At 35.4% G+C, this 19,280-nt stretch overlaps 1 protein-coding gene across 1 annotated transcript in view; it reads left to right on the top strand.

Moving 5' to 3' along the window:
* Positions 1–992: 992 nt before the first annotated feature.
* Positions 993–19,280, top strand: part of IQCM (IQ motif containing M) — a 299,506-nt gene continuing 281,218 nt past the window's right edge. Inside the window, exons 1-3 of the mRNA XM_045552628.1 lie at positions 993–1,029; positions 7,481–7,563; positions 9,344–9,608. Coding sequence (XP_045408584.1) covers positions 993–1,029; positions 7,481–7,563; positions 9,344–9,608 — 385 coding nt within the window. The remainder of the gene's footprint in view (positions 1,030–7,480; positions 7,564–9,343; positions 9,609–19,280) is intronic.

Here is a 19,280-nt window from a genome sequence, read left to right as displayed (position 1 = left end):
ACTCCTCCAACTGAACATTTAAGTCTTTTGGGAAACTAAAGTATGTGGATGCCTACGCCCCACTCTAGACTTTGATACATGTTTTAAAACTTCTCAGGTGATTCTGATATTCATCCAGGATTGAAGACTACTGGTATAAAGTATATTTTTATTTCCAAGGCATTTGGAGTCTAATTGTTAACATAGTACTAACAGGGAAAATATATGTATATATATACATATATATATATGTAGAGAGAGAGCGAGAATATGTCTATCACTATGTCTTTTTAGCTCCTTATACAGACAGCATGTTTCAAGGGAGGGGCATGGAAAACATAACTACTATATTTAAGGGAAGAACAGATCACTAAAGGCTGGGTGGGCCATGAAGGAGGTGGCATTTGAACCTAGGATTTAGGGGAGGGTAGGATATAAATAAGTACAGGTAAGAAGTCAGGGCATTCTGAGTAGAAGACTAGCATAAACTTAAATCAAAGGCAGGAGTGTGTAAGCTGTGTGCCAGGTATTGGATGTTAGTTGAAAGAAGTAAGAAATAAGAAATAAGTAGTAGAAAGTAGTAAAAAATCAAATGGTACTGCATAGGGTCTTGAGCCCAACATCTGGAGTTGAGTTCTACAAATGCCACTAAATAGCTGCTTACCTTGGCAAGTCATTTCACCTCTCTGAGCTCCAGCTTCCACATCTGTAAAATGTGGAGCAATAGTTCCTATCAGGTTGTTTGAAACCAGTAAGGCAGTGTGTATACAAGCACTTGATAAACTACAGAGCCCTACCCAATGCCAGCTATTGTTACTGTCTTTTGGAGTGGAAGGCATTGAAAGTTTTAGAATCAGAGGAGTGACATATAAAAAGTGTTAATCGTTCATCCTATTATTTATGAGTGAAAGAAATAGTTAAAATTAAATATTCATCATCACTGAATTGCTTAATGTAACTGTGTTTAAGGACTTGAGCTCACCCTTCAAAAAAGATCAGCCTGACTGCGCATAATGGATTCTGCAGAGGCTATGCCTGAGGAAGCAAAATGTGAGTATCTGTGCTTTACCTGACAACTTGATGTACAATGCATAATACTCCAACTATTTTAACGAATCTTTTCTATCAGTTAATAGTCCTCAAAGCACTACACTTATTGGCACACCTTGTAAGGATTTATCCCACTCCCTTTATTTAAATATAATCAACTTTTGAGAGATCTTTTTAACTTAGTGTGCTGTCCAATATGGTAACCACTAATCACATGTGGCTATTCAGTGCTTGAAACGTGGCTAGTGAAACTAAGAAACTGAATATTTAATTTTAATAAATTTTAATTTTTATTTAAAAAACTGATAATTTAGTCATTGGAAAACTTTTAAGCATGTTTGGAATAGGTTAGACATAAGAATCTACTTTTTCAAGTGGACATTTTATGTAATTTAAATACAGATCAAGTATTTCAGATAAGATATTTAACATCTGAATTTAAGTGTGTGTAAGTGCAAAAAAAATACATGCAGAATTTGAAGACAGAATAAAAAAAGAATTTATTAAATACCTCATTGATTTTTAATATTGATTAATGTTGAAATAATATTTGGATATATTTTATTTAAATAAAATGTTCTACAACAATTATATATTATTAAAATTAATTTCATTTTTCACTTTTTAGTATCTCTACTAGAAAATTTTAAATTACATACAAATTATTCAGTTCACAACATATTTTTTCCCAACTTTATTGTTTATATTTAAAGTATACAATGTACATGATGTTTTGATATACATACACAATGTGAAATTATACCCATTACCTCGCATAGTTACCTTTTTTTTTGGTGTGCTGAGACTACTTAAGATCTACTCTTTAGCGAATTTCAAGTATACAATAATACAGTACATTATTATTAACTACACATTCTGTTTCTTTTAGAATTAATCTAGACTTGGCAACAATTTGAACAATCCTAAATTTAGGGTTAAGTCACATGATTGGGAAGCATAGTGCTGCACGTAGAGCTGTGGTTTATTACTGTTCCCCTTGGCTCTTGCGACCCCCAACAATATATGGTGACAAGCCAGCTGGCTGCCCAGGGCTACCAATAGAGCTTGGTGACAATCACTTCAACTCTATTTCTATTTGGATAACACAGTATATTTCTAAAGATGGAAAGGGCAGAAAGGGAGGAAGATCCAGGAAGTGGAGTAGGAATGTTTTCTAGTTTAATTTTGCCTTTAGGTCATATCCATAATTATTAAATTATATTTGAAGTCTTGATGCTATGAGCTTGGAATTTCCCTAAATCTCCTTAGCAGCTTAACCTCAGTCTGAGAAGTATTAACATAGAAGGATTTTGGAGGTGGGGTACACTCCCAAAATCTCTCTGAAGTATGTAGGAAGCCAATTAATCGTTTATTGTTGCAAAGAAAAGATAAATTGCTAAAAAGGACCAGGGAATTAAGAGAGAGGGAAAGTGAGGGGAAGTGAGGAAAAGTGTGCCAATAAGAGACAATTCAACAGAATGCCTTTAATTTGGAACTGAAGAGTTGGGTTTTCGTGCAGAATGTGTTCTGGGAAAAAATTGTTGAATTGTGTTTTAGGAGATAATAACCAGATGCTACTTGAAATTTGGGTTTTACTTGGTTCTTTAACTCTTTTTTTGAGAAGAAATTAGTAATAATTTATGTTTTCTTCACTTACATGTGATGGAATTAAATATAAACTATTTTATCTGCAATTTTTGTTCAAAGAGTTTCTATTCACTTCCCAACTTCCACAACTCTTTACCCTAGAATTAAGGACCTGAGTTCCACCTCCCCTATCTTCTCTTCTCTGCATCTTCTCCCCACTTCTTAGCACTCTAACCCTTTTAACCTCCTATTCAAAAGCAGGTTCTTTCCACAGATGCACTGATATTCAAACCTTTGTTTGTTTCTTACTTGTTGGGTGTGTGTTCGTTATTGTTAGGAAAGAAATTATTTACTGCAAGATAAACCTTAAGAAGAGCTCAAATATGTAAAACAGATAAGGTCTGAGCTGCTCTGATTGAAAGAAGGAAGCGCCCCCAAGGCACATGTAATTAATGAAGCACAAATTTAAAACCACTGCCTTAGCCTGGATGTGATTCACTGTGCTATTTCTCTTGGGATATTTCTGCTTTAAATCTTAGCTTGAATAATACAATGCAAAACTTTATCTCTTTAAAGAGAAATTCATACATTAGTGAGCTGGTGGCAAGGGGATGTTGGTAGTTTATGTTGGCCTCTATCACAGTGTGCACCTTACTGACTGTCATGGCATTTATTTACAATTTTTTTCTGGCACTAGACTCTTACGCACCAGGAAGATAGGGACGGCTAGTGTCTTATTTATTTCAGCACATTTAGTACCAAAACAGCATCTAGCACTTAGTAGGTACTTAATGTGTGCTGAACTGACTCCCATTGTGCCTATAGTGGGACTTTTCTAACACCTGTCAGGTGTTCACTCTGATGATATTTGTAAGGAGGGCGTTAGTCACGTGGCCATACATCTTTGCTCAGGAAAATCTTCTGAGTAAATTTTTATGAAACCTCTCTGAAAAATGTAGCATTTTAATGGGAAGGGTGGAAACCCTCTGAGTACAGCCACTTATTTTTGTTATAGTTATGAAAAACACATGTTTGTAAGCCTCTGGGTCATTTTGGATACAGAGAAGACTTGCTCAATGATTATAATCAAGAGATGGCTCATCCCCTGTCATAGTTTCTTAACTAGATTTTATTTTTGTTTCTTCAGAGGATTGCTAGAGAAACTAACCAAAACCTCTAAAGCAGTAAGAGATATCTGGTTTTATGAACCATGAGCAGTAGCATTAAACTGATAATATATGAAGAATGAGGGTTTTTTTTTTAAAAAAAAGATAAATGTAAGAAAATATTTTAGACTAGTGAAAACCTTTGGGATTAGGGGTACTCACATTTACTTTCCCCATGGAAATACTGATATTTATACCCATATATTAGATAAGTTTTATATGACCATTTCAACCTTTTCATTAACTTTATTGTAAAAAATTTGTTACTGCTGCTCATAATGATTTACTACTGCTTCTTTTGGCTTTAGTAACTTGAAGAATCCCAAGTATGAAAATATTTTGTTATCTGTGAACATATTAATTAATTAATTTTGAATAAAAAGAACTATAATACAATTCATTCAAACTAAATTAGAAAGTTGTTTATCTTTGTGCTGTTGAAGAAATGAGGATTGATTAATGAAATTAATGATATAAATACTGTTGGGGAAAAGTTTATCCCAACATAGTAATACTGTAATGCCAACAATAATAATTGCTCACATTTATTGAAAGCTTACTGTGTGCCAGGAGCTTTGCTAAGTGCTTTGTAACTTGTATAAGTTAATCCTCACAACTCTCTGTGACATGTATTACTTTTATACAAGTAGGAAAACAAAGGCTTAAGATAATAAGGTTTGTGAACAAATCTCAGTTCAAGCACAAAATGGTGTGACTCAGGAATGACAGCTCTTAAAAATCATTCTATATGCATGGATATGTATTTACAAATAAGAAATGCCTTAAGTATAAGTTTCTTCATAAAGAATGGGCAGACCCTGGCAACTTTCTCTTAATAATTCAAGTTATGGTGTGCACTTGAATGTGTAAAAGCTCCATGCTTATATTTATACCCTGTTATCAAGAAAGAAACAGAAGCCTCAAAGGATATTAATTGGATAGATCGTTAATATCAGAGTTGTTTAATTTCTTGTAAGTTTTAGACTCATTTGTTGAATAGATACATATCCTTGGAAATTATAAAAATAAATGACTCTAGATCCCCTTTTCTAAAGCATTGAGGTATGAGTTACTTTGTGCTACCTTGAAAATTAAACTCTTTTGTTCAAAGGCTAATTTTTAGTTATGGGAGAACATCAGAGTAGTTGTCTCAGCACCTTGAGGGACAACAATGGCTCAGAACTGCCAATTTGAAGTGTGTCCCTATGACTTCATTGGAGCCATTTTAGGATCTGTGTGAAATTGTTGCATTTTGGCCTTGGCTGCCTTTATCTGTTCCTTTATGAACAATCCCAGGCCACGTTCCGTTCAAGAATCTCATGGTCTGACTGTGTGGGTGTGCCATGGCAGTACCTCCATGATTCAGAATCTGCTTGCTGGTCCCAAGAAGGTCATTAGGGTTGACAGAGTGCACATTAACTTCTCCACTGTTCACAGGTGACAGGTGGCAGTTGTGGACAGGGGAAATCCAGCTTGCTGATCAACAAAAAGCCCAGCTAGGAAGAAAATGCCACCTTGGGAATTAGACTTCTCTGTCAAAGGCTAATTTTTAGTTACAAAGCGAAACATGAGAACAGCTGCATCAGCACATTAAATGACAACAAGGGTGCAAAAGTGCTGGCTCAAAATGCAAGCGTTAGTGAAATGTGAGTATTTCACCAGGGTGACCAGCCAAACCTCAGAGGAGTCTCCAGTGCTCATAGGGAGTACATGGCATGAAGAAAAGCAGCAGATGTGTAGAAAAAGCAGCGAGCAACTCAGGAGAGCAGTGCCTGCATGGGCCTGCAGCACAGCTGTGACTTCGGAAGGCCCTCGGGCCCTTTGCGTCTCAGAGCTTCACCTGTAAATAAAGACTTAGATAATCTCTAAGGTTTTATCTGAAATGAAGATGTGATGGGTTTTACAGAGCTACATTTTCAACAAAACCAGTGACTTAACTATATCATATTTTAATTATTATAATATGTTGCTTGTCATATGCATGACACATGACAATATTGTAATGATAAGTAATTGTAACTAAAGCAATTGTAAGGGAGATTTGACTAGTCAGAGTAAGGTAATTAAAGGAGAAAGAATTGTCATGAGAAGAGGAAAAAGAGGGCAAGTTGTGAAGCCACACCTAGGAAAAGCTCGCTGCCTTTCCTCCAGGAAGTAAGTGCTCTAGCTAGAGGCTGCTTCAAAAGCAGAATTAGAGTTTACTTGAAATTTGATGAAACAGACAGTTTTAATTTAGGAACTATTGTCTTTTCCACGTGAGGACATGGCTCTTATGGCTTTGAATTGGGAAATTTATATGACTCGGGCATACCTGTGAGTTTACCTGGTGAAAAGCAAGGAGATATTTTGTGTAGGAATGAAGAGAGAGTTTTGCCCTCAATACTTTATTACGAAATTTTCAAACATAAAAAAAACTTGAAAGAATTTTAAATCAACACATGTACACCTGTCACCCAGTTCTTACCATTAATATTTTACTGTGCTTGATTTGTCACATATCTGTCCTTCAACCAACATGCATATCATTAATTAGAATTCAGTATTTATTTATAGTCTTTCTTTTTGATATAAAATACGTATATAATAAAATGTAGAAATTGTAGGTGCACATTCATTGAGTTATAATAATTACATATGCCTGTGTAATCCAAATTCCTATTAAGATATAGAACATTACTATCAGCCCAGAAATTTCTTTAATGTTTCTTCTCAGTCAATCCATGATAATCCCTGACAGAAGAATCACTATTCGGTTTTTTTTTCTACTATAGATTAATATTGTCTGCTGTAGTATTTCATTCTATGAGTAAACCACAGTTTGTCCATTCTTTTGTTGATACATATCTGGGCTGTTTCCAATTTGGAATTATTATTAATAAAGCAACTATAAACATTCTTGTACAAGTTTTTTATAAACATATGTTTTAATTCTCTCTGATAAATACCTAGGAGTGGAATTGCTGGGTTGGAAAATAGGTATATATTTAATTTTATAAGGAATTTTCATACTTCAAAACATCATGTGTACCCTATAAAAATACAACTATTATGTACTCATAATTAAAAATAAAAATTTTTAAAACATAAAAACATAGGAAAAAAAAGAAATTGCCATACTTTTTTCAAATTTATTATCCGTCAGCAATACTTGAGCATTCTAGTAGCTCCATAGTCTCACCAACATTTGATGTTATCAGTCTTTTTAATTTTAGCCATTCTGGTGGATGTGGTGGTATCTCATTATAGTTTTGATTTGTATGGAGTTTTTGTTAGTTTAAACTTTGAGTGGATGAAGAGGAGGGAGAAAAAGCCTTGATCCTAAGAGTACTAAAGGAGATAGCGTTATAGAAACAGGGAACCCACTGGCCAGACTGAAACACTAATTTGAATATGTAATATATTTAAATTTTGTGAAATCCAGTTTAATAAGAGGAAGCCAAGAAACAGTTATGCACTCAGGATCAGCTAATAATAAAGGTAATATATAAGGGGGAAATCTGAGGCAAGACTAAATGAGAATGGTGTAGTCTACATGCTCTAGAATTCTGTATATAGCCCTGGTTAAAAGAAATGAAGAAACTTAGAAAATTAGAAATGAGATAGGAGTTATCATTATAATGTTACCCATCCGTAGGTATGTTGAGAAAGTACATTAACTACTTTAAAAAAATTAAAATGTTTCTCTGTTTCTATTTTAGGTCCTATAGTAGAGATCACCAAGCAAAACTTTTTTCAAGAAGCAAAAACTCTCATTGCACAACATTATAAGAAAACAAATGAGGTGAATACTTTGCATTTATCTAACATGTTTTTCAGACAAGTAATAACTATTTTTGTATCCTACAATTATTATTCCAAAGGATTTCCTACCCTGGTATGTGATAGGTTCTGAATAGAAGAGAAAATGAAATCCTCATTATGTTATAAAAATTGATTTCAGATGGCACTTAAAAATCAGATTTTTTAGTTATGCATATTATATGTTTAATTTGTACATTTAATAGTATTTTTAATGTTTTCTTTTGATTAATTATAACAAATATCCCTTTAAATACTATTTAGACAAAGCTAAACTAGAAAATAGACTGTGAGATATGTCCCTTCTATGCCCTTAGCATGACACACCTGTCTCTTCTTCCAGATCACTTTTACATTAGAACTGTCTGTTAGCCAGTCTGATAGCTCCTTAAGGGCAGAGAGTTTTTTGAATGTTCCATCTCCAGCAACAAGAACTATGCCTGGCCCAATAAATATTTGTTGAATGGCATAGATTTCAGAGGCAAGAAGACGAGGTGAAAGGGAAAGGGATGGCACAGAGACAGAGGAGGGTCAGCACAGGATGACCTTTTGGAGGAGAGCATCTCCAGGGTAGGAAGGACATTTAGGGAAGGGGCAACTATAGTGACAAATGGGGCTTTGGGAAGACAGGTGAGAGGAGGGGACCTTAGGCTGGTTTACTATGTGCCACATGCTCCTATTCCCCTTTTGAATACTTAAAAAAAGTTTCTACAAAATTTTAAATAAACATTTTAGATATTTTTCAGTGCTTCCTGTATGGGGGAGATGAGGATTCTAATTTTACTTATTTTTTCTTTGAATGGTCCTCTATGCCAAGACTGCCCATAGGTAGTTTTAATCTTATATTGACATTGTTAACATTGTTTAATCTTTTTCTTTAATGAATTTAAAGTGATTTTCAATTATATTAATTTCACTAGTAAGCATATGGGAAGAAAACTTCACGGTCTTCAGAGTTAGATAGATATGCCTTAGAAACTCGACCTGTTTTACAGTTTTATCTTACGATAACAGCCTAATATTCCATCTTAGCTTGCATGGCAAAGCATAATACTAGCATATTAAACCCTCCTTATAGACATCTTGAGTTGGCAACAGTTTGAATTGGCAGCAACTTGAATTGTTTTAGACCTTTTTTTAGGGGAGCGGAATGGAGAGCTATAGTTGTATCTATAGGACAATCATAATTGTTTGAATAATTACTTGTCAAAGACCTGGAGGCGTATTATTTTTCTGTTGTTCAAGGTGGTCAAAATTAAGAATCAATTATGTGATTGAAAGGATATAAGATATATATCCTATCATCAATATGCTTTTCTTGAGAGTCTACCTCCATGTATATGTAGTTATTTCAATAAAGAAAGAGGTTTGGGGTTGTTAGCATTTTATGGACATTGGAAGGTTCTTGAAAATGGTTGAAAATAATTAAATTGTCTTGTGTCTATTTGAAAACTCATATTTTAAAATGGACTTTAAACCTGTATTTAAAAATATCACATTTGAGGAGAAAGTTACTATTTTAAAATTTACACTTCTTTTGAAGTAGAATATGATCCTCATGCTTGTGAAGGGCTTTTGGAAAACTATATAGAAAAACATCTGATTTATGTGAGTGTTATCATGTGCTTTAGAGTAAATGTATACAGTAAAGTACTTTGTAAAGTGTATTCAGTGGAGATATAATTTTATTAATAAAATTTATTATATAACTTAGATAATGAATACTAAAATTTTCTTAAAATTTATTTTTGTTTTATTCATAGAATAAAATTCCAGGTCCTTCTGTAAATGTTTTTAGAAATAAACACCAAAAACCAAAATCTGTCAAGTACATACCTTTGGAGATTAAAAAAAAGGAAACACTTGATGTGGTCCAACAACATCGGGCAGCACTCAAAAGTATTTATTTTCCCAAGGAGCTTTCTAAAGGTGGCCATTTTGTGGAGCCCTCACAAAGAACTTCTTTCAAGGAGCCATACCTTTTTAGTATAAACGAAAAATATGACCGTATAGAGCAAATTATAAAAGGTAAGTTTTGGGTGAAGAAATCTAGCAACCAACAGGCAAAACTGTTTGCTTCTTATGTGCTTATAATGGAATTTTTTTGGCTCTGACAGTACCCTGAACTTTAAATTTTAACAATGAAATGTAAGGATGCATGATTAATAGAGTCACTAATCTCTGGGGCCCACCAGAAACTGAGAAGAGAACATTCTAATGGGAAAGAGAAATTTAGAGGAATAAAATTGGTTAGTCATGTCTTCCAGCAGTGATATTCTTTGGAGTACAAATCCTCAGAGACTGTTTACTTCACAGTTACTAAAGGAGTGATGGGTTTATAGTCCTGAATTCTGTTGTTGAGCAGGGGAGGTAGGGTGGGCAACCTATTTATGAGTGTGTTTCCCTAAAACCCTAAAAAGATTTTTGGGAGCTATAGAGTTTTCCCTTCAAATTGTAGTAAAGATTTATTCTCTATCAGGAACTTGGTAAGGTGGAAACTAGTGGTCTATTTAAGCAAAGTGATACTGCTTTCTTGAGACTAATGGCTTGAATAGATGACTTCTGAAAATACATTTCTAGTATAGCTTTCACAGACGCATCTTAATTTTTTCCTCTCATGTTATTTCTGAAGATGTTTATTTATTCATTCACTCATTCGTATTGTTTCTATTCAACAAAAAGTACCTGCTCTGTGCCAGACACTGTGTTAAGAGCTGGAGAAAAAAAAATTAAAAGGCTCAGAGAGTAATGGTAGGGATAAACACAGGGTAATTTCTTATCATACAATGTGACAATTACTGTAACAGAGTTAAGTGCAAAGCATTATGGAAACATAGAGGAGTAACCAACCAAAGTGTTAGAATGAAAATATTTCAGAAGAGATCGTGTTAGAAATGGGTGTTAAGGAGAAGTTTGTTTAGATGTAGGGTAGAAACAGGAGAGGCCATTTTGAGCAGTGGGAACAAAGTGTATTAAAGCATTGCAGAATGAAAGAACATGATATATTTATGGAAAGGAGAGATATGGTAGGAGATGAAATTGGGAGGATGGATGGGGCTAGATTTTGAAGGAAATGTAATCATAGGCATGAGATTTGAACCTATGTATGGTGAAAAGCCAGTGGTGATTTTATTTTATTTATTTATTTTTTATTTTTTTTATTTCGGCATATTATGGGGGTACAAAAGTTTAGGTTATGTGTATTGCCCTTGCTCCCCACCCCCACCAGTGGTGATTTTAAAGCTGTTGATAGGGAAGAGGTAAGGTATGACCAGATCATTCTGTCAAAAAAATAAAACTGGCAGGAGAGGCTTCAGAGATAATGGTGTCAGAGATAAGTGAGGAGGCTGTCCAGGGAAGAGATGGAAGGTCTTAAACTAGGGCAGTATGGAAGCATAAAGTGTGGAGGAGGGTGTTACATCAGCATTTCTTAAAGCGTGCTCTTCAGAACACTAGCCCTGAGTGATTCAGTCACCTTGACAAAGGGTGCTTTGGTCAGATAAGTTTGAAAAAAATTTATATTTCTTTCGTGGAGATTCCATATTGATCATAAACATACTTAAAGCTCTGGGAAATACTGCAGAAAAAAATCTGTTTGCCGTTTTTAACCTTGCTATCTCCGATTCGTTTGACCAAAGAGCCCCAATTTTTTTCTCATTATGCCAATTAATGTCTTTGAAACTAGTGTTCCTTTTAAAACATTTTGGTAAATTCACAATTAGAAGATTACTTTAGGGGGAATTAACATTTTTGAAAAATCAACTGATTGTGTAATGGAAATCAAGATGTTGAGGTTTCTAGCCTGGAAAACTAGTCAAACATCATTAAATTAACACAGAGATTTAAGGGGTGTTTTAATCTGTTCTTGCTGCTGCAATAAAATACCTAAGTAATTTATAAACAGAATAAATTTATTGCTCACAATTATGGAGGCTGGGAAGTTCACATCAGAGTACCTGCAGGTTCAGTGTTTGGTGAGGGTCCAGTGTGTGCTTCCAAGATGGTGCCTTGAATGTTGTGTCCTCTGGAGGGGACAGAAGCTCTATCTTCACATGGTGGAAGGGATGGAAGGGAAAAAGGACCAGACAGCTTTCTGAAGCCTCTTTTATAAGGGCATTAATCCCATTTACAAGGGTAGAGCCCTCATGACTTAATCACTTCCCCAAAGTTCCTGCCTGTTAATACTAGCATATTGGATCTTAGATTCCAACATGAATTTGGGAGAGATACAAACATTCAAACCATAGCAGGAGAGAAGCAGATTTGGGGCAGGTGGGGAAAGGGATGAGGAGAAAGTAATGAATTCACTTTAGACCTGTTAAGTAGACATGCATGTGAAGTTAGCCATTAGGAAGTTGGAAAGTGAGATCTGGCACTTAAGAGAGAAGTAGGCAAAGGTTGAAGATAGATGTAGGGGGTTACAACCATACTGAGGTGGTGGGGTTCATACATTTGTTCACCCAGCACTCCTGATTTTATATGTGAGGTACAGAGAGACCTAAGATATGCCACTTGCCCTCAAGAAGTTCAAATTTGATATATGTTATTTGTATGCAGTGGCATGAAGGAGGTCAAGTAAACAGTTACAATATAGTATGACTTATACTGTAATAGAAACAAACTCTACTGCTTTAAAATCAGTAGGAGGATATTTAATTCAGATTTAGGAGTCAGGGATGACAGATTCCCAGGAAATGTTAAGTCTTCAGTAAATTTTGAAGGATGAATAAGCGTTAGTTCAAGAATGAGGGAAAATGCTGTCTAGTCAGAGGGCCTAGTCTCTACCTGAAAATGGATATCTGAGAAAATGATTATGGTATTTTTCAAGGAACTAAAATGATTTTACCTGACTGGAACATGGGGTTTGGGGAATGATTAGAGATAATAGGCTAGACTGAAGAATCTTGAATGTTAACCTAAAAGTTAGGGGAACCATCCAAATATTTTAAAGAAAAGTTGAAGTGGTCAAATTTATAGTTTAGGATGTTTACTGGCTGCAGAGATAGGGTGTTATTAATTTTGGAGGCATAGAGACCAGTAAGAAGACAGTAATTCACATGAGCAAGGGTGACTTAAATTAAGGCAGTAGCACTGGAATAGAACTGAGGAGAGAGATTTTACAGATATTAGGTAAAGTTATCTAGACTTAGTCAACAATAAGGTAGACCATAAGACACAGAGAAGAGCTGTTGGAGATGCATCCTATATAATGGTAAAACCACCACCTGCAATAAGTTGGAATCTAGGCCATGTACCTACTGAGCATTGTACATCTAGGTGAAGGTGTTGGGAAACAGCATTATTAAAATATTTTGGTGGTTTCTGACTGCCTTTGGGAAATTATTATAAAAAAGAGATAAACTAAGAAAAGTTCTGGCTAGTTTCCAATCAGAAATGAAAGGGCATAGATAAATAGTATATATTTGGGCCCTTCATTTTGAGCAAATATCCACTAAGACTTAGCATTGCAGCAAAAAGCACATTAAGGGTATACCTTTCACAGCCCGGCCCCTTATCTCAGATAACCTCAAGGCAGTCACCATTGAGAGACTAAATCCAGAGGTAAGGAAACAAAGGCACAAAGGAGATTTTAGAACTGCTAATATATAGAAAAAAAGGACTTTGAATGTGGTTATTGTCACATAGAATTAATTGGAAGTAAAAAGAGAAAAAAAATCTACCAAATTTTTTAGAAAATTTCATTACCAAAGAAACCATGATCTTTGATTTAGTTGAATACTCAAAAAGTAAAATAATCTGGCTTTATCAGCAAGTGGACTATGCAAGTTTTATAGCCTCCAAGGGGGATAATAATAGGAAGAAGTGGCTAAGCAGCAAGTAAAAAACTCCCAGAGGGTAGATCCAGGGGCCACCAAAAACATGAAGAAGGGAGTGCCTACCAGAACAATCATTGTTTATTCAAAGAACTTCCCCACCTCCAGGTTAGGGGGCCTTCTCAGTGACTTCCCAGGAGAATTCTATAAGTTCTTTGGACTAGCGACTGTGACGTGTCTTGTCTTCTTCCCTTTCACTAATGGAGTTTTGAGTGAGGTTATCCTATACTGGCTCTATTACTATATGTTATATGCTTCGGGGGGAAGGTGGAGATCCTTTTTGTATTTGGTCCACACATTACTGGGCCATAAGGAGCCATAGCAGGCCTGATGGAGAAGACCGCACATCAGCCGGAGGTCCTGGACTCTGAGCTGGATGCAGTGCCTGGGTGCAACTTTAGGTTGTCTCCTTTAGGGAGAGGAAAGGTGTGTTCTGTCAGGGAACAAGAATGAATGGATATTTGTGTTCAAAAGGGCATACTGGATAGAAACTGGATAGAAACTGTGGTAGAAACTGGATGGATGCCCATCAAGCTGAAATCCTTTTTGTCCTCAGTACTTGACTAAAATATGGTTCTCATATCCCTAGTAATTAGGTGGGGCTACCTGACAGATTTGGTTCAATGGATTATAGCTGGAAGGGATGCACACATGTAAATATATCTTGTGTTCCCAGTGTGGGTCCTCACATTTTCAAGTATGAGAACTCTTTTCAATATTCTTAAAACAATCACAATTTCACTCATGAGAGAGTGGTAATAGTGCTTTTAGTATGTGTTGATTGAAAAACGTTGAGAAAAAATGGACATGAATTATGCTCTCATGGAACTTGTAGCCTAGCTGAGGAAAACATATATCAATTAAATAATCACATAATATAGATTGAGAGTATATAACAGATGAATTGCACCTGAACTAGGGGTCAGCAAAGGCTTCCTAGAGGAAATGACGTTTGAGCTAAGATATGAAGATGAGTACGGATTACTCAGACAAGGCGTGGGGAGTTTGAGGCAATGGTAGAACCATTTGTGATGACCCAAGGTAGAGGACACACAGAAGAGCTTTCAAAGAAGTGAAAAAAGAGTTAATGTCCTGCAGTTGTGAGAATGAACTGGAAGGGTGTGAGCTGAGACTGTGTAAAGACAGAACTGTGTAGTCAGTGCTGTGGTAATACATGTATAACAACTGGCTCTGGTGGGGACAGGGAGGAAGCCCTTGTCTGTAGCTTTTGCTGAGACCTTATTTTACTAAGGTGTAAATATTTCAAACTACCAATGTGACATCACTGATTGCAGGAGTTGGGAAGGGATGCCAAAATTAGCTTTCTTGAGCAGGTGTGCGCGGGCTTCAGCACACCACTGCATGTAGGCCATTGTGTCAAACACTTTTCATAGACTACTTGAAATCCCCTTGGCTTCACCTCTTATTGTGGCCATTCCAGCCATTGCTATGGTGACTAGTTCTTGCTCCAGACTTCTTTGACTTCTTCCTGGCTTGAGACAACCACAGGACCTGGTTCAGCATTGACACACAAGCAGCAAGGAAGGGGGGATGAGAGCACATGTTGAAATGTTTCCTTCTTTCTTTCCTTGAGCAGAAAGGTCTCAGTAATATTCTGTAAAGCTTGTGAGAAGGTCCCTGACAGTTAAGCAACCGGTGTCTTACAGTGACAGTCAACTCAAAAAGGATTTTTACATTAGCTCTTCCTTCTTGCTTGTTTTATTTCCCCCTCTTTCATCCCTAAGATCACTTTTTAAAATACTCCCATAAAAATATTTTGATGACAGAATTGTTAGTACTTGCTGAAAGATTGGTGTGGGGTATGAGAGAAAGAGAGTCAAAGATGACTCTTAAGCTTTAATCCTGATGAACTGGAAAATGACAATTGCTGCCTTATGAGATGGGGGACAGGGAGAGATGCAGTTTTGAATGGGCAGAAACCAAGAGTTGGGATTTGGACACAATAAGTTTGAGGAACCTATTAGACATACAAATTGAAATGTCAAATAGGTAGTTGATTATGTAAGTGTGGACTCAAGGGAAAGGTTGGAGCCATTAATGTATAGCTAGGTCAATAATGTCCAAGAGAAATACAATATGAGCCACAAATGTCATAATTGAAAATTTTCCAGTGGCCACATTAAAAAAGTATGAACAGGTAAAATTAATTTCAATAATATATTTAATTGACCTAATATATCCAAAGTGTTATTTCAATAGTCAGTATAAAAATTATTGAGATATTTTACATTTTTTTCATACCAATTCTTTAAAATCTGACAGTTATTTTACTTACAACACCCCTCAAATTGGACTAGCCACATTTCAGGTGCTCAGTAGCTATTAATACATTAGGTGAGTGGGCACCGTACTGGACATCACAGGTATAGGTTTTATTTACAGAGACTTAGGTATGATCATCTAGAGAATTAATGTTATTGGGGAAAAATACCCAAGAACTGAGCCCTGGGGATTTCTAACATTTGGAGGGCAAGAAGAGGAGTATCTAGCAAAGGAAGTAAAAATGAACAGCTAGGGTGGAAATCAGAGGAGTATGATATATATTACTCATATTTCAATCAAGAAGGAGCAATGCCTTAGATAGGAGCAAGGACAGCTCCTCCTTTGTCCCAGGAAGAAGGCAGGGGCATGGGCACAGATGCAGTTGGCTTGGTAGAGTAGGTGATGGGATTGCTTACATGTTTTTCAATGAAGTTGGATGTGAGGTCTTCACTTGAGGATGAATTGGAACTGGAAGTATTGGAGTTTTGAGGAGCAAAGAGAAGGGCAAATTAATCATTATCTAGGAGAATGTGAAAGTGAAAAGATTTTTTGCTGTGAAAAAATAAAAGCCCATTTTCTTTTTTCAGATAGGCAAGAAATGGTTGGGAAGTGTAATGAGGATCAGGGAAGAAACCGACTTTACCTGAAGCCCTAAAGTATGTGACAGGTGGGAGAAAAGAATAGCTAAACCCTTGAGAGAGCTGCTGAAACAGCTGTCTCATTAGGAAAAGAGGTTGTTAGAACAAGAAGATGTGGGGAACATGTACAGAACAGAGTGAGAATATCAATTTAGTAGAGGGAAGGTCTTGGGTTTCTTAGGGCACAGTGAAGAGTTTGGGGGGTAATTCAAAGAAGGATGAAAGATTACAGGTCTATGGCAATTGAGGTAAGCAGTAAGAAGAGAATGAGAATGGTTCTGAAGGTCGCTTAGAGAATATGGGCAATCTTTTCTAATGGTAGGCTTGTTGGGGGGACAGCTTCAGCAGTTTATAGTCATGAGGCTGAGGATGTTGGAGTTGGGGGATGTGAGAGGGCAGTGAAGATTTTATCAAGTGGATAAGGAGAACACTTGTTCTCCTGAAAATCCCATTACAAGCTCTGTTGAGGTCAGAGCCATTTTACTAGGCAGCTTTGCATGTGCTTCACCAGACAGCTGTGAAATGCTGATCTTAGAGTTTATATTTGAATTAAAAATTGCAATCCATTTCTCAAAGTTCTTATCTCAAAAAGCATATATTAAGTCTGTAGCTTGGATCTATTTTTTAAACATATTCCCAATATTCACTTCAGGGTGAATGGAAGCATGATCTAAGATATCAGTGGCATTAATTCCAGAACGTGATTAAAGTTTGTGAGATTAGAAAGAAAAGTATGTCCTATGTGTGTAGTGTATGTAGTCTCTGCTCAGACAGCCCTGACAAATTCAGTTGCATTATCTTCCATAAACTGAATATCTTATGTGAGAACAGGCCAAACATTCCTTGAATTTGATCCAAGGATATCAACTTTAAACATACACTGTAACAATTATAGTATCATATCTTTAGTAAATATCTTTCTTGTGCTTGCTTATAATACATGCCCATACTTTTCTTGATAGAGCAAAATAAGGAAAAATATGAAATGATTTTCTCTTTGAGTGTATAGATATTCTACAATACTGCTTAACCAGGTTCTATCGTCATTCTGCCAACAGTTTATGAATCTTGATTGTTAGAAGTATTAAAATTTAAATTATTAGATTATTGAAATTATTGAATATTAGAAATTAGAAGTCTCATGTAAAATCAGTTTTTGTAACATCTTTATAGTTACCATATAACATATAATATTCCTATAATATGTGGTATTATTTATATAGTACTATATAATATATAGTATGTATTCCCTTAGGAAAAAATATTAAGGTCTAATTTTGAATTATTTAAATTTGAAAATAGGTTTTAATTAAACTCAACAAGATTTTATGATATTCATGTCAAGCACATATATTTACGGTTTCAGTGGATTGTCCCATCACCAGTCTGGAAGGGGTTAAAATGTGTATATGTGTGTGAGTTTTGTGTGTGAGAGGGTTTGTGTGTGTTTGTGACTGGATATGTGTGTATGTATAAATGTCTGAAAGTACATGTATGAGTGTATGGGGTGTGTGCATGTATGTGTGAGTTTACATGTTCTTTGGTCTCCCAATCACAAATCTTATCCTTTATTTATAAAATGAAGGAAGGAAGGAATTATAATAATGCTTTAAAATGACTGTGTAGCTAGAAAGCCCTGGAGAAACCTATCAGGAAAAATGACTTCGTACTGTGTTTATTCCTTTGCCTACAGTGATGACAATTTACCAAACGGTTTTTTGATCAACAGTGTTTATAAAACCTTCTATTTTATATTTTAATGATTTCAAGTATACAGTCATTCCTTGGTATCTGCAGGATTTTGTTTCCAGGACCCCTGTAGATACCCAAATCTGCCGATGATCCAAGTCCCTTATATAAAATGATGTAGTGTTTGCATATAACTTATATACATCCTTACATATATTTTAAATCATCTCCAGATTATTTATAATACCTAATACAGTTTAAATGGTGTATAAATAGTTGTTACGCTGTACTTTAAATTTTTTATTGTTGTATTGCTATTTATTATTATTCTTTAATACTTTCAATCCATAGTTAGTTGAATCTATGGATGTGGAACCTGCAGATACAGAGGATCGACTGTACATATGATAGTAACAAACATGTTACTACTTTTTTACCAATGCACACAAAATTACTTGGAAGAATTTAAGACTGGCATCCATAACAATTTATAAGAAAAGTGGAAATAAGATTTTTTTCAGATTTTTTTTATTGATTTTGGTATCACAAAATAATTTGATTTTTGCAGCTTTGGAACTTGAAACATACTATTCTTTATGCATAAAAAACAGACTCTTATTGTGGAATTTCTAAATGAGGGAATAAGTTTGGAGTAACCTCTTGAGAGACCATCACACAGAAAATTTTGCAACTACTTCTGCTTTTCTTAGTTTCTTCCTGATCTAGATTGCTATATTTTTTTGTCATTTCTTGTCAAGAATTTTCTTTTGCTTGCCCACACTCTTTCAGAAAGAACCTAAACAGAATTATTAAAATTAGCAAATGAATAGAATTACGTATCTGAATGACAAATGTCTTGGACATGGTCTTTTCTTCTTTATGTTTTTCTGTTTTTCCACTGACCTCATAAGCTCTGAAATAGAAAGATGCAGGATGGAGACTCAGAGTTATACAAGAGACTCGTTGCTTCTGATTTCCTAACTTTTAGGAAATTAATAATAAATATGAATGATATTAAAACATTAAAAGTATTTAGAGACAATTGAAAGGCATTCTTTTTGCCATCTACCTTCTCTTCTACTAACTCTTGATATTATTGGCCCAGGGAGCAACCTAGGGGATAAGAGAAATCTTAGGATAGTGTGGTGACTTGCAGAGGTTTTCTAAGTGCATATGTTCTATGTTTTGTGCTTGCCAAGGAACATAGGCAGAGAAGAGTGAAGGGGTTAGTCAAAGGTTTTATAGTAGGCCAGGCT

Source organism: Lemur catta, chromosome 5, assembly GCF_020740605.2.
Source record: "Lemur catta isolate mLemCat1 chromosome 5, mLemCat1.pri, whole genome shotgun sequence".
NCBI lineage: Eukaryota > Metazoa > Chordata > Mammalia > Primates > Lemuridae > Lemur > Lemur catta.
This window is presented reverse-complemented; position numbering and strand designations above follow the sequence as displayed.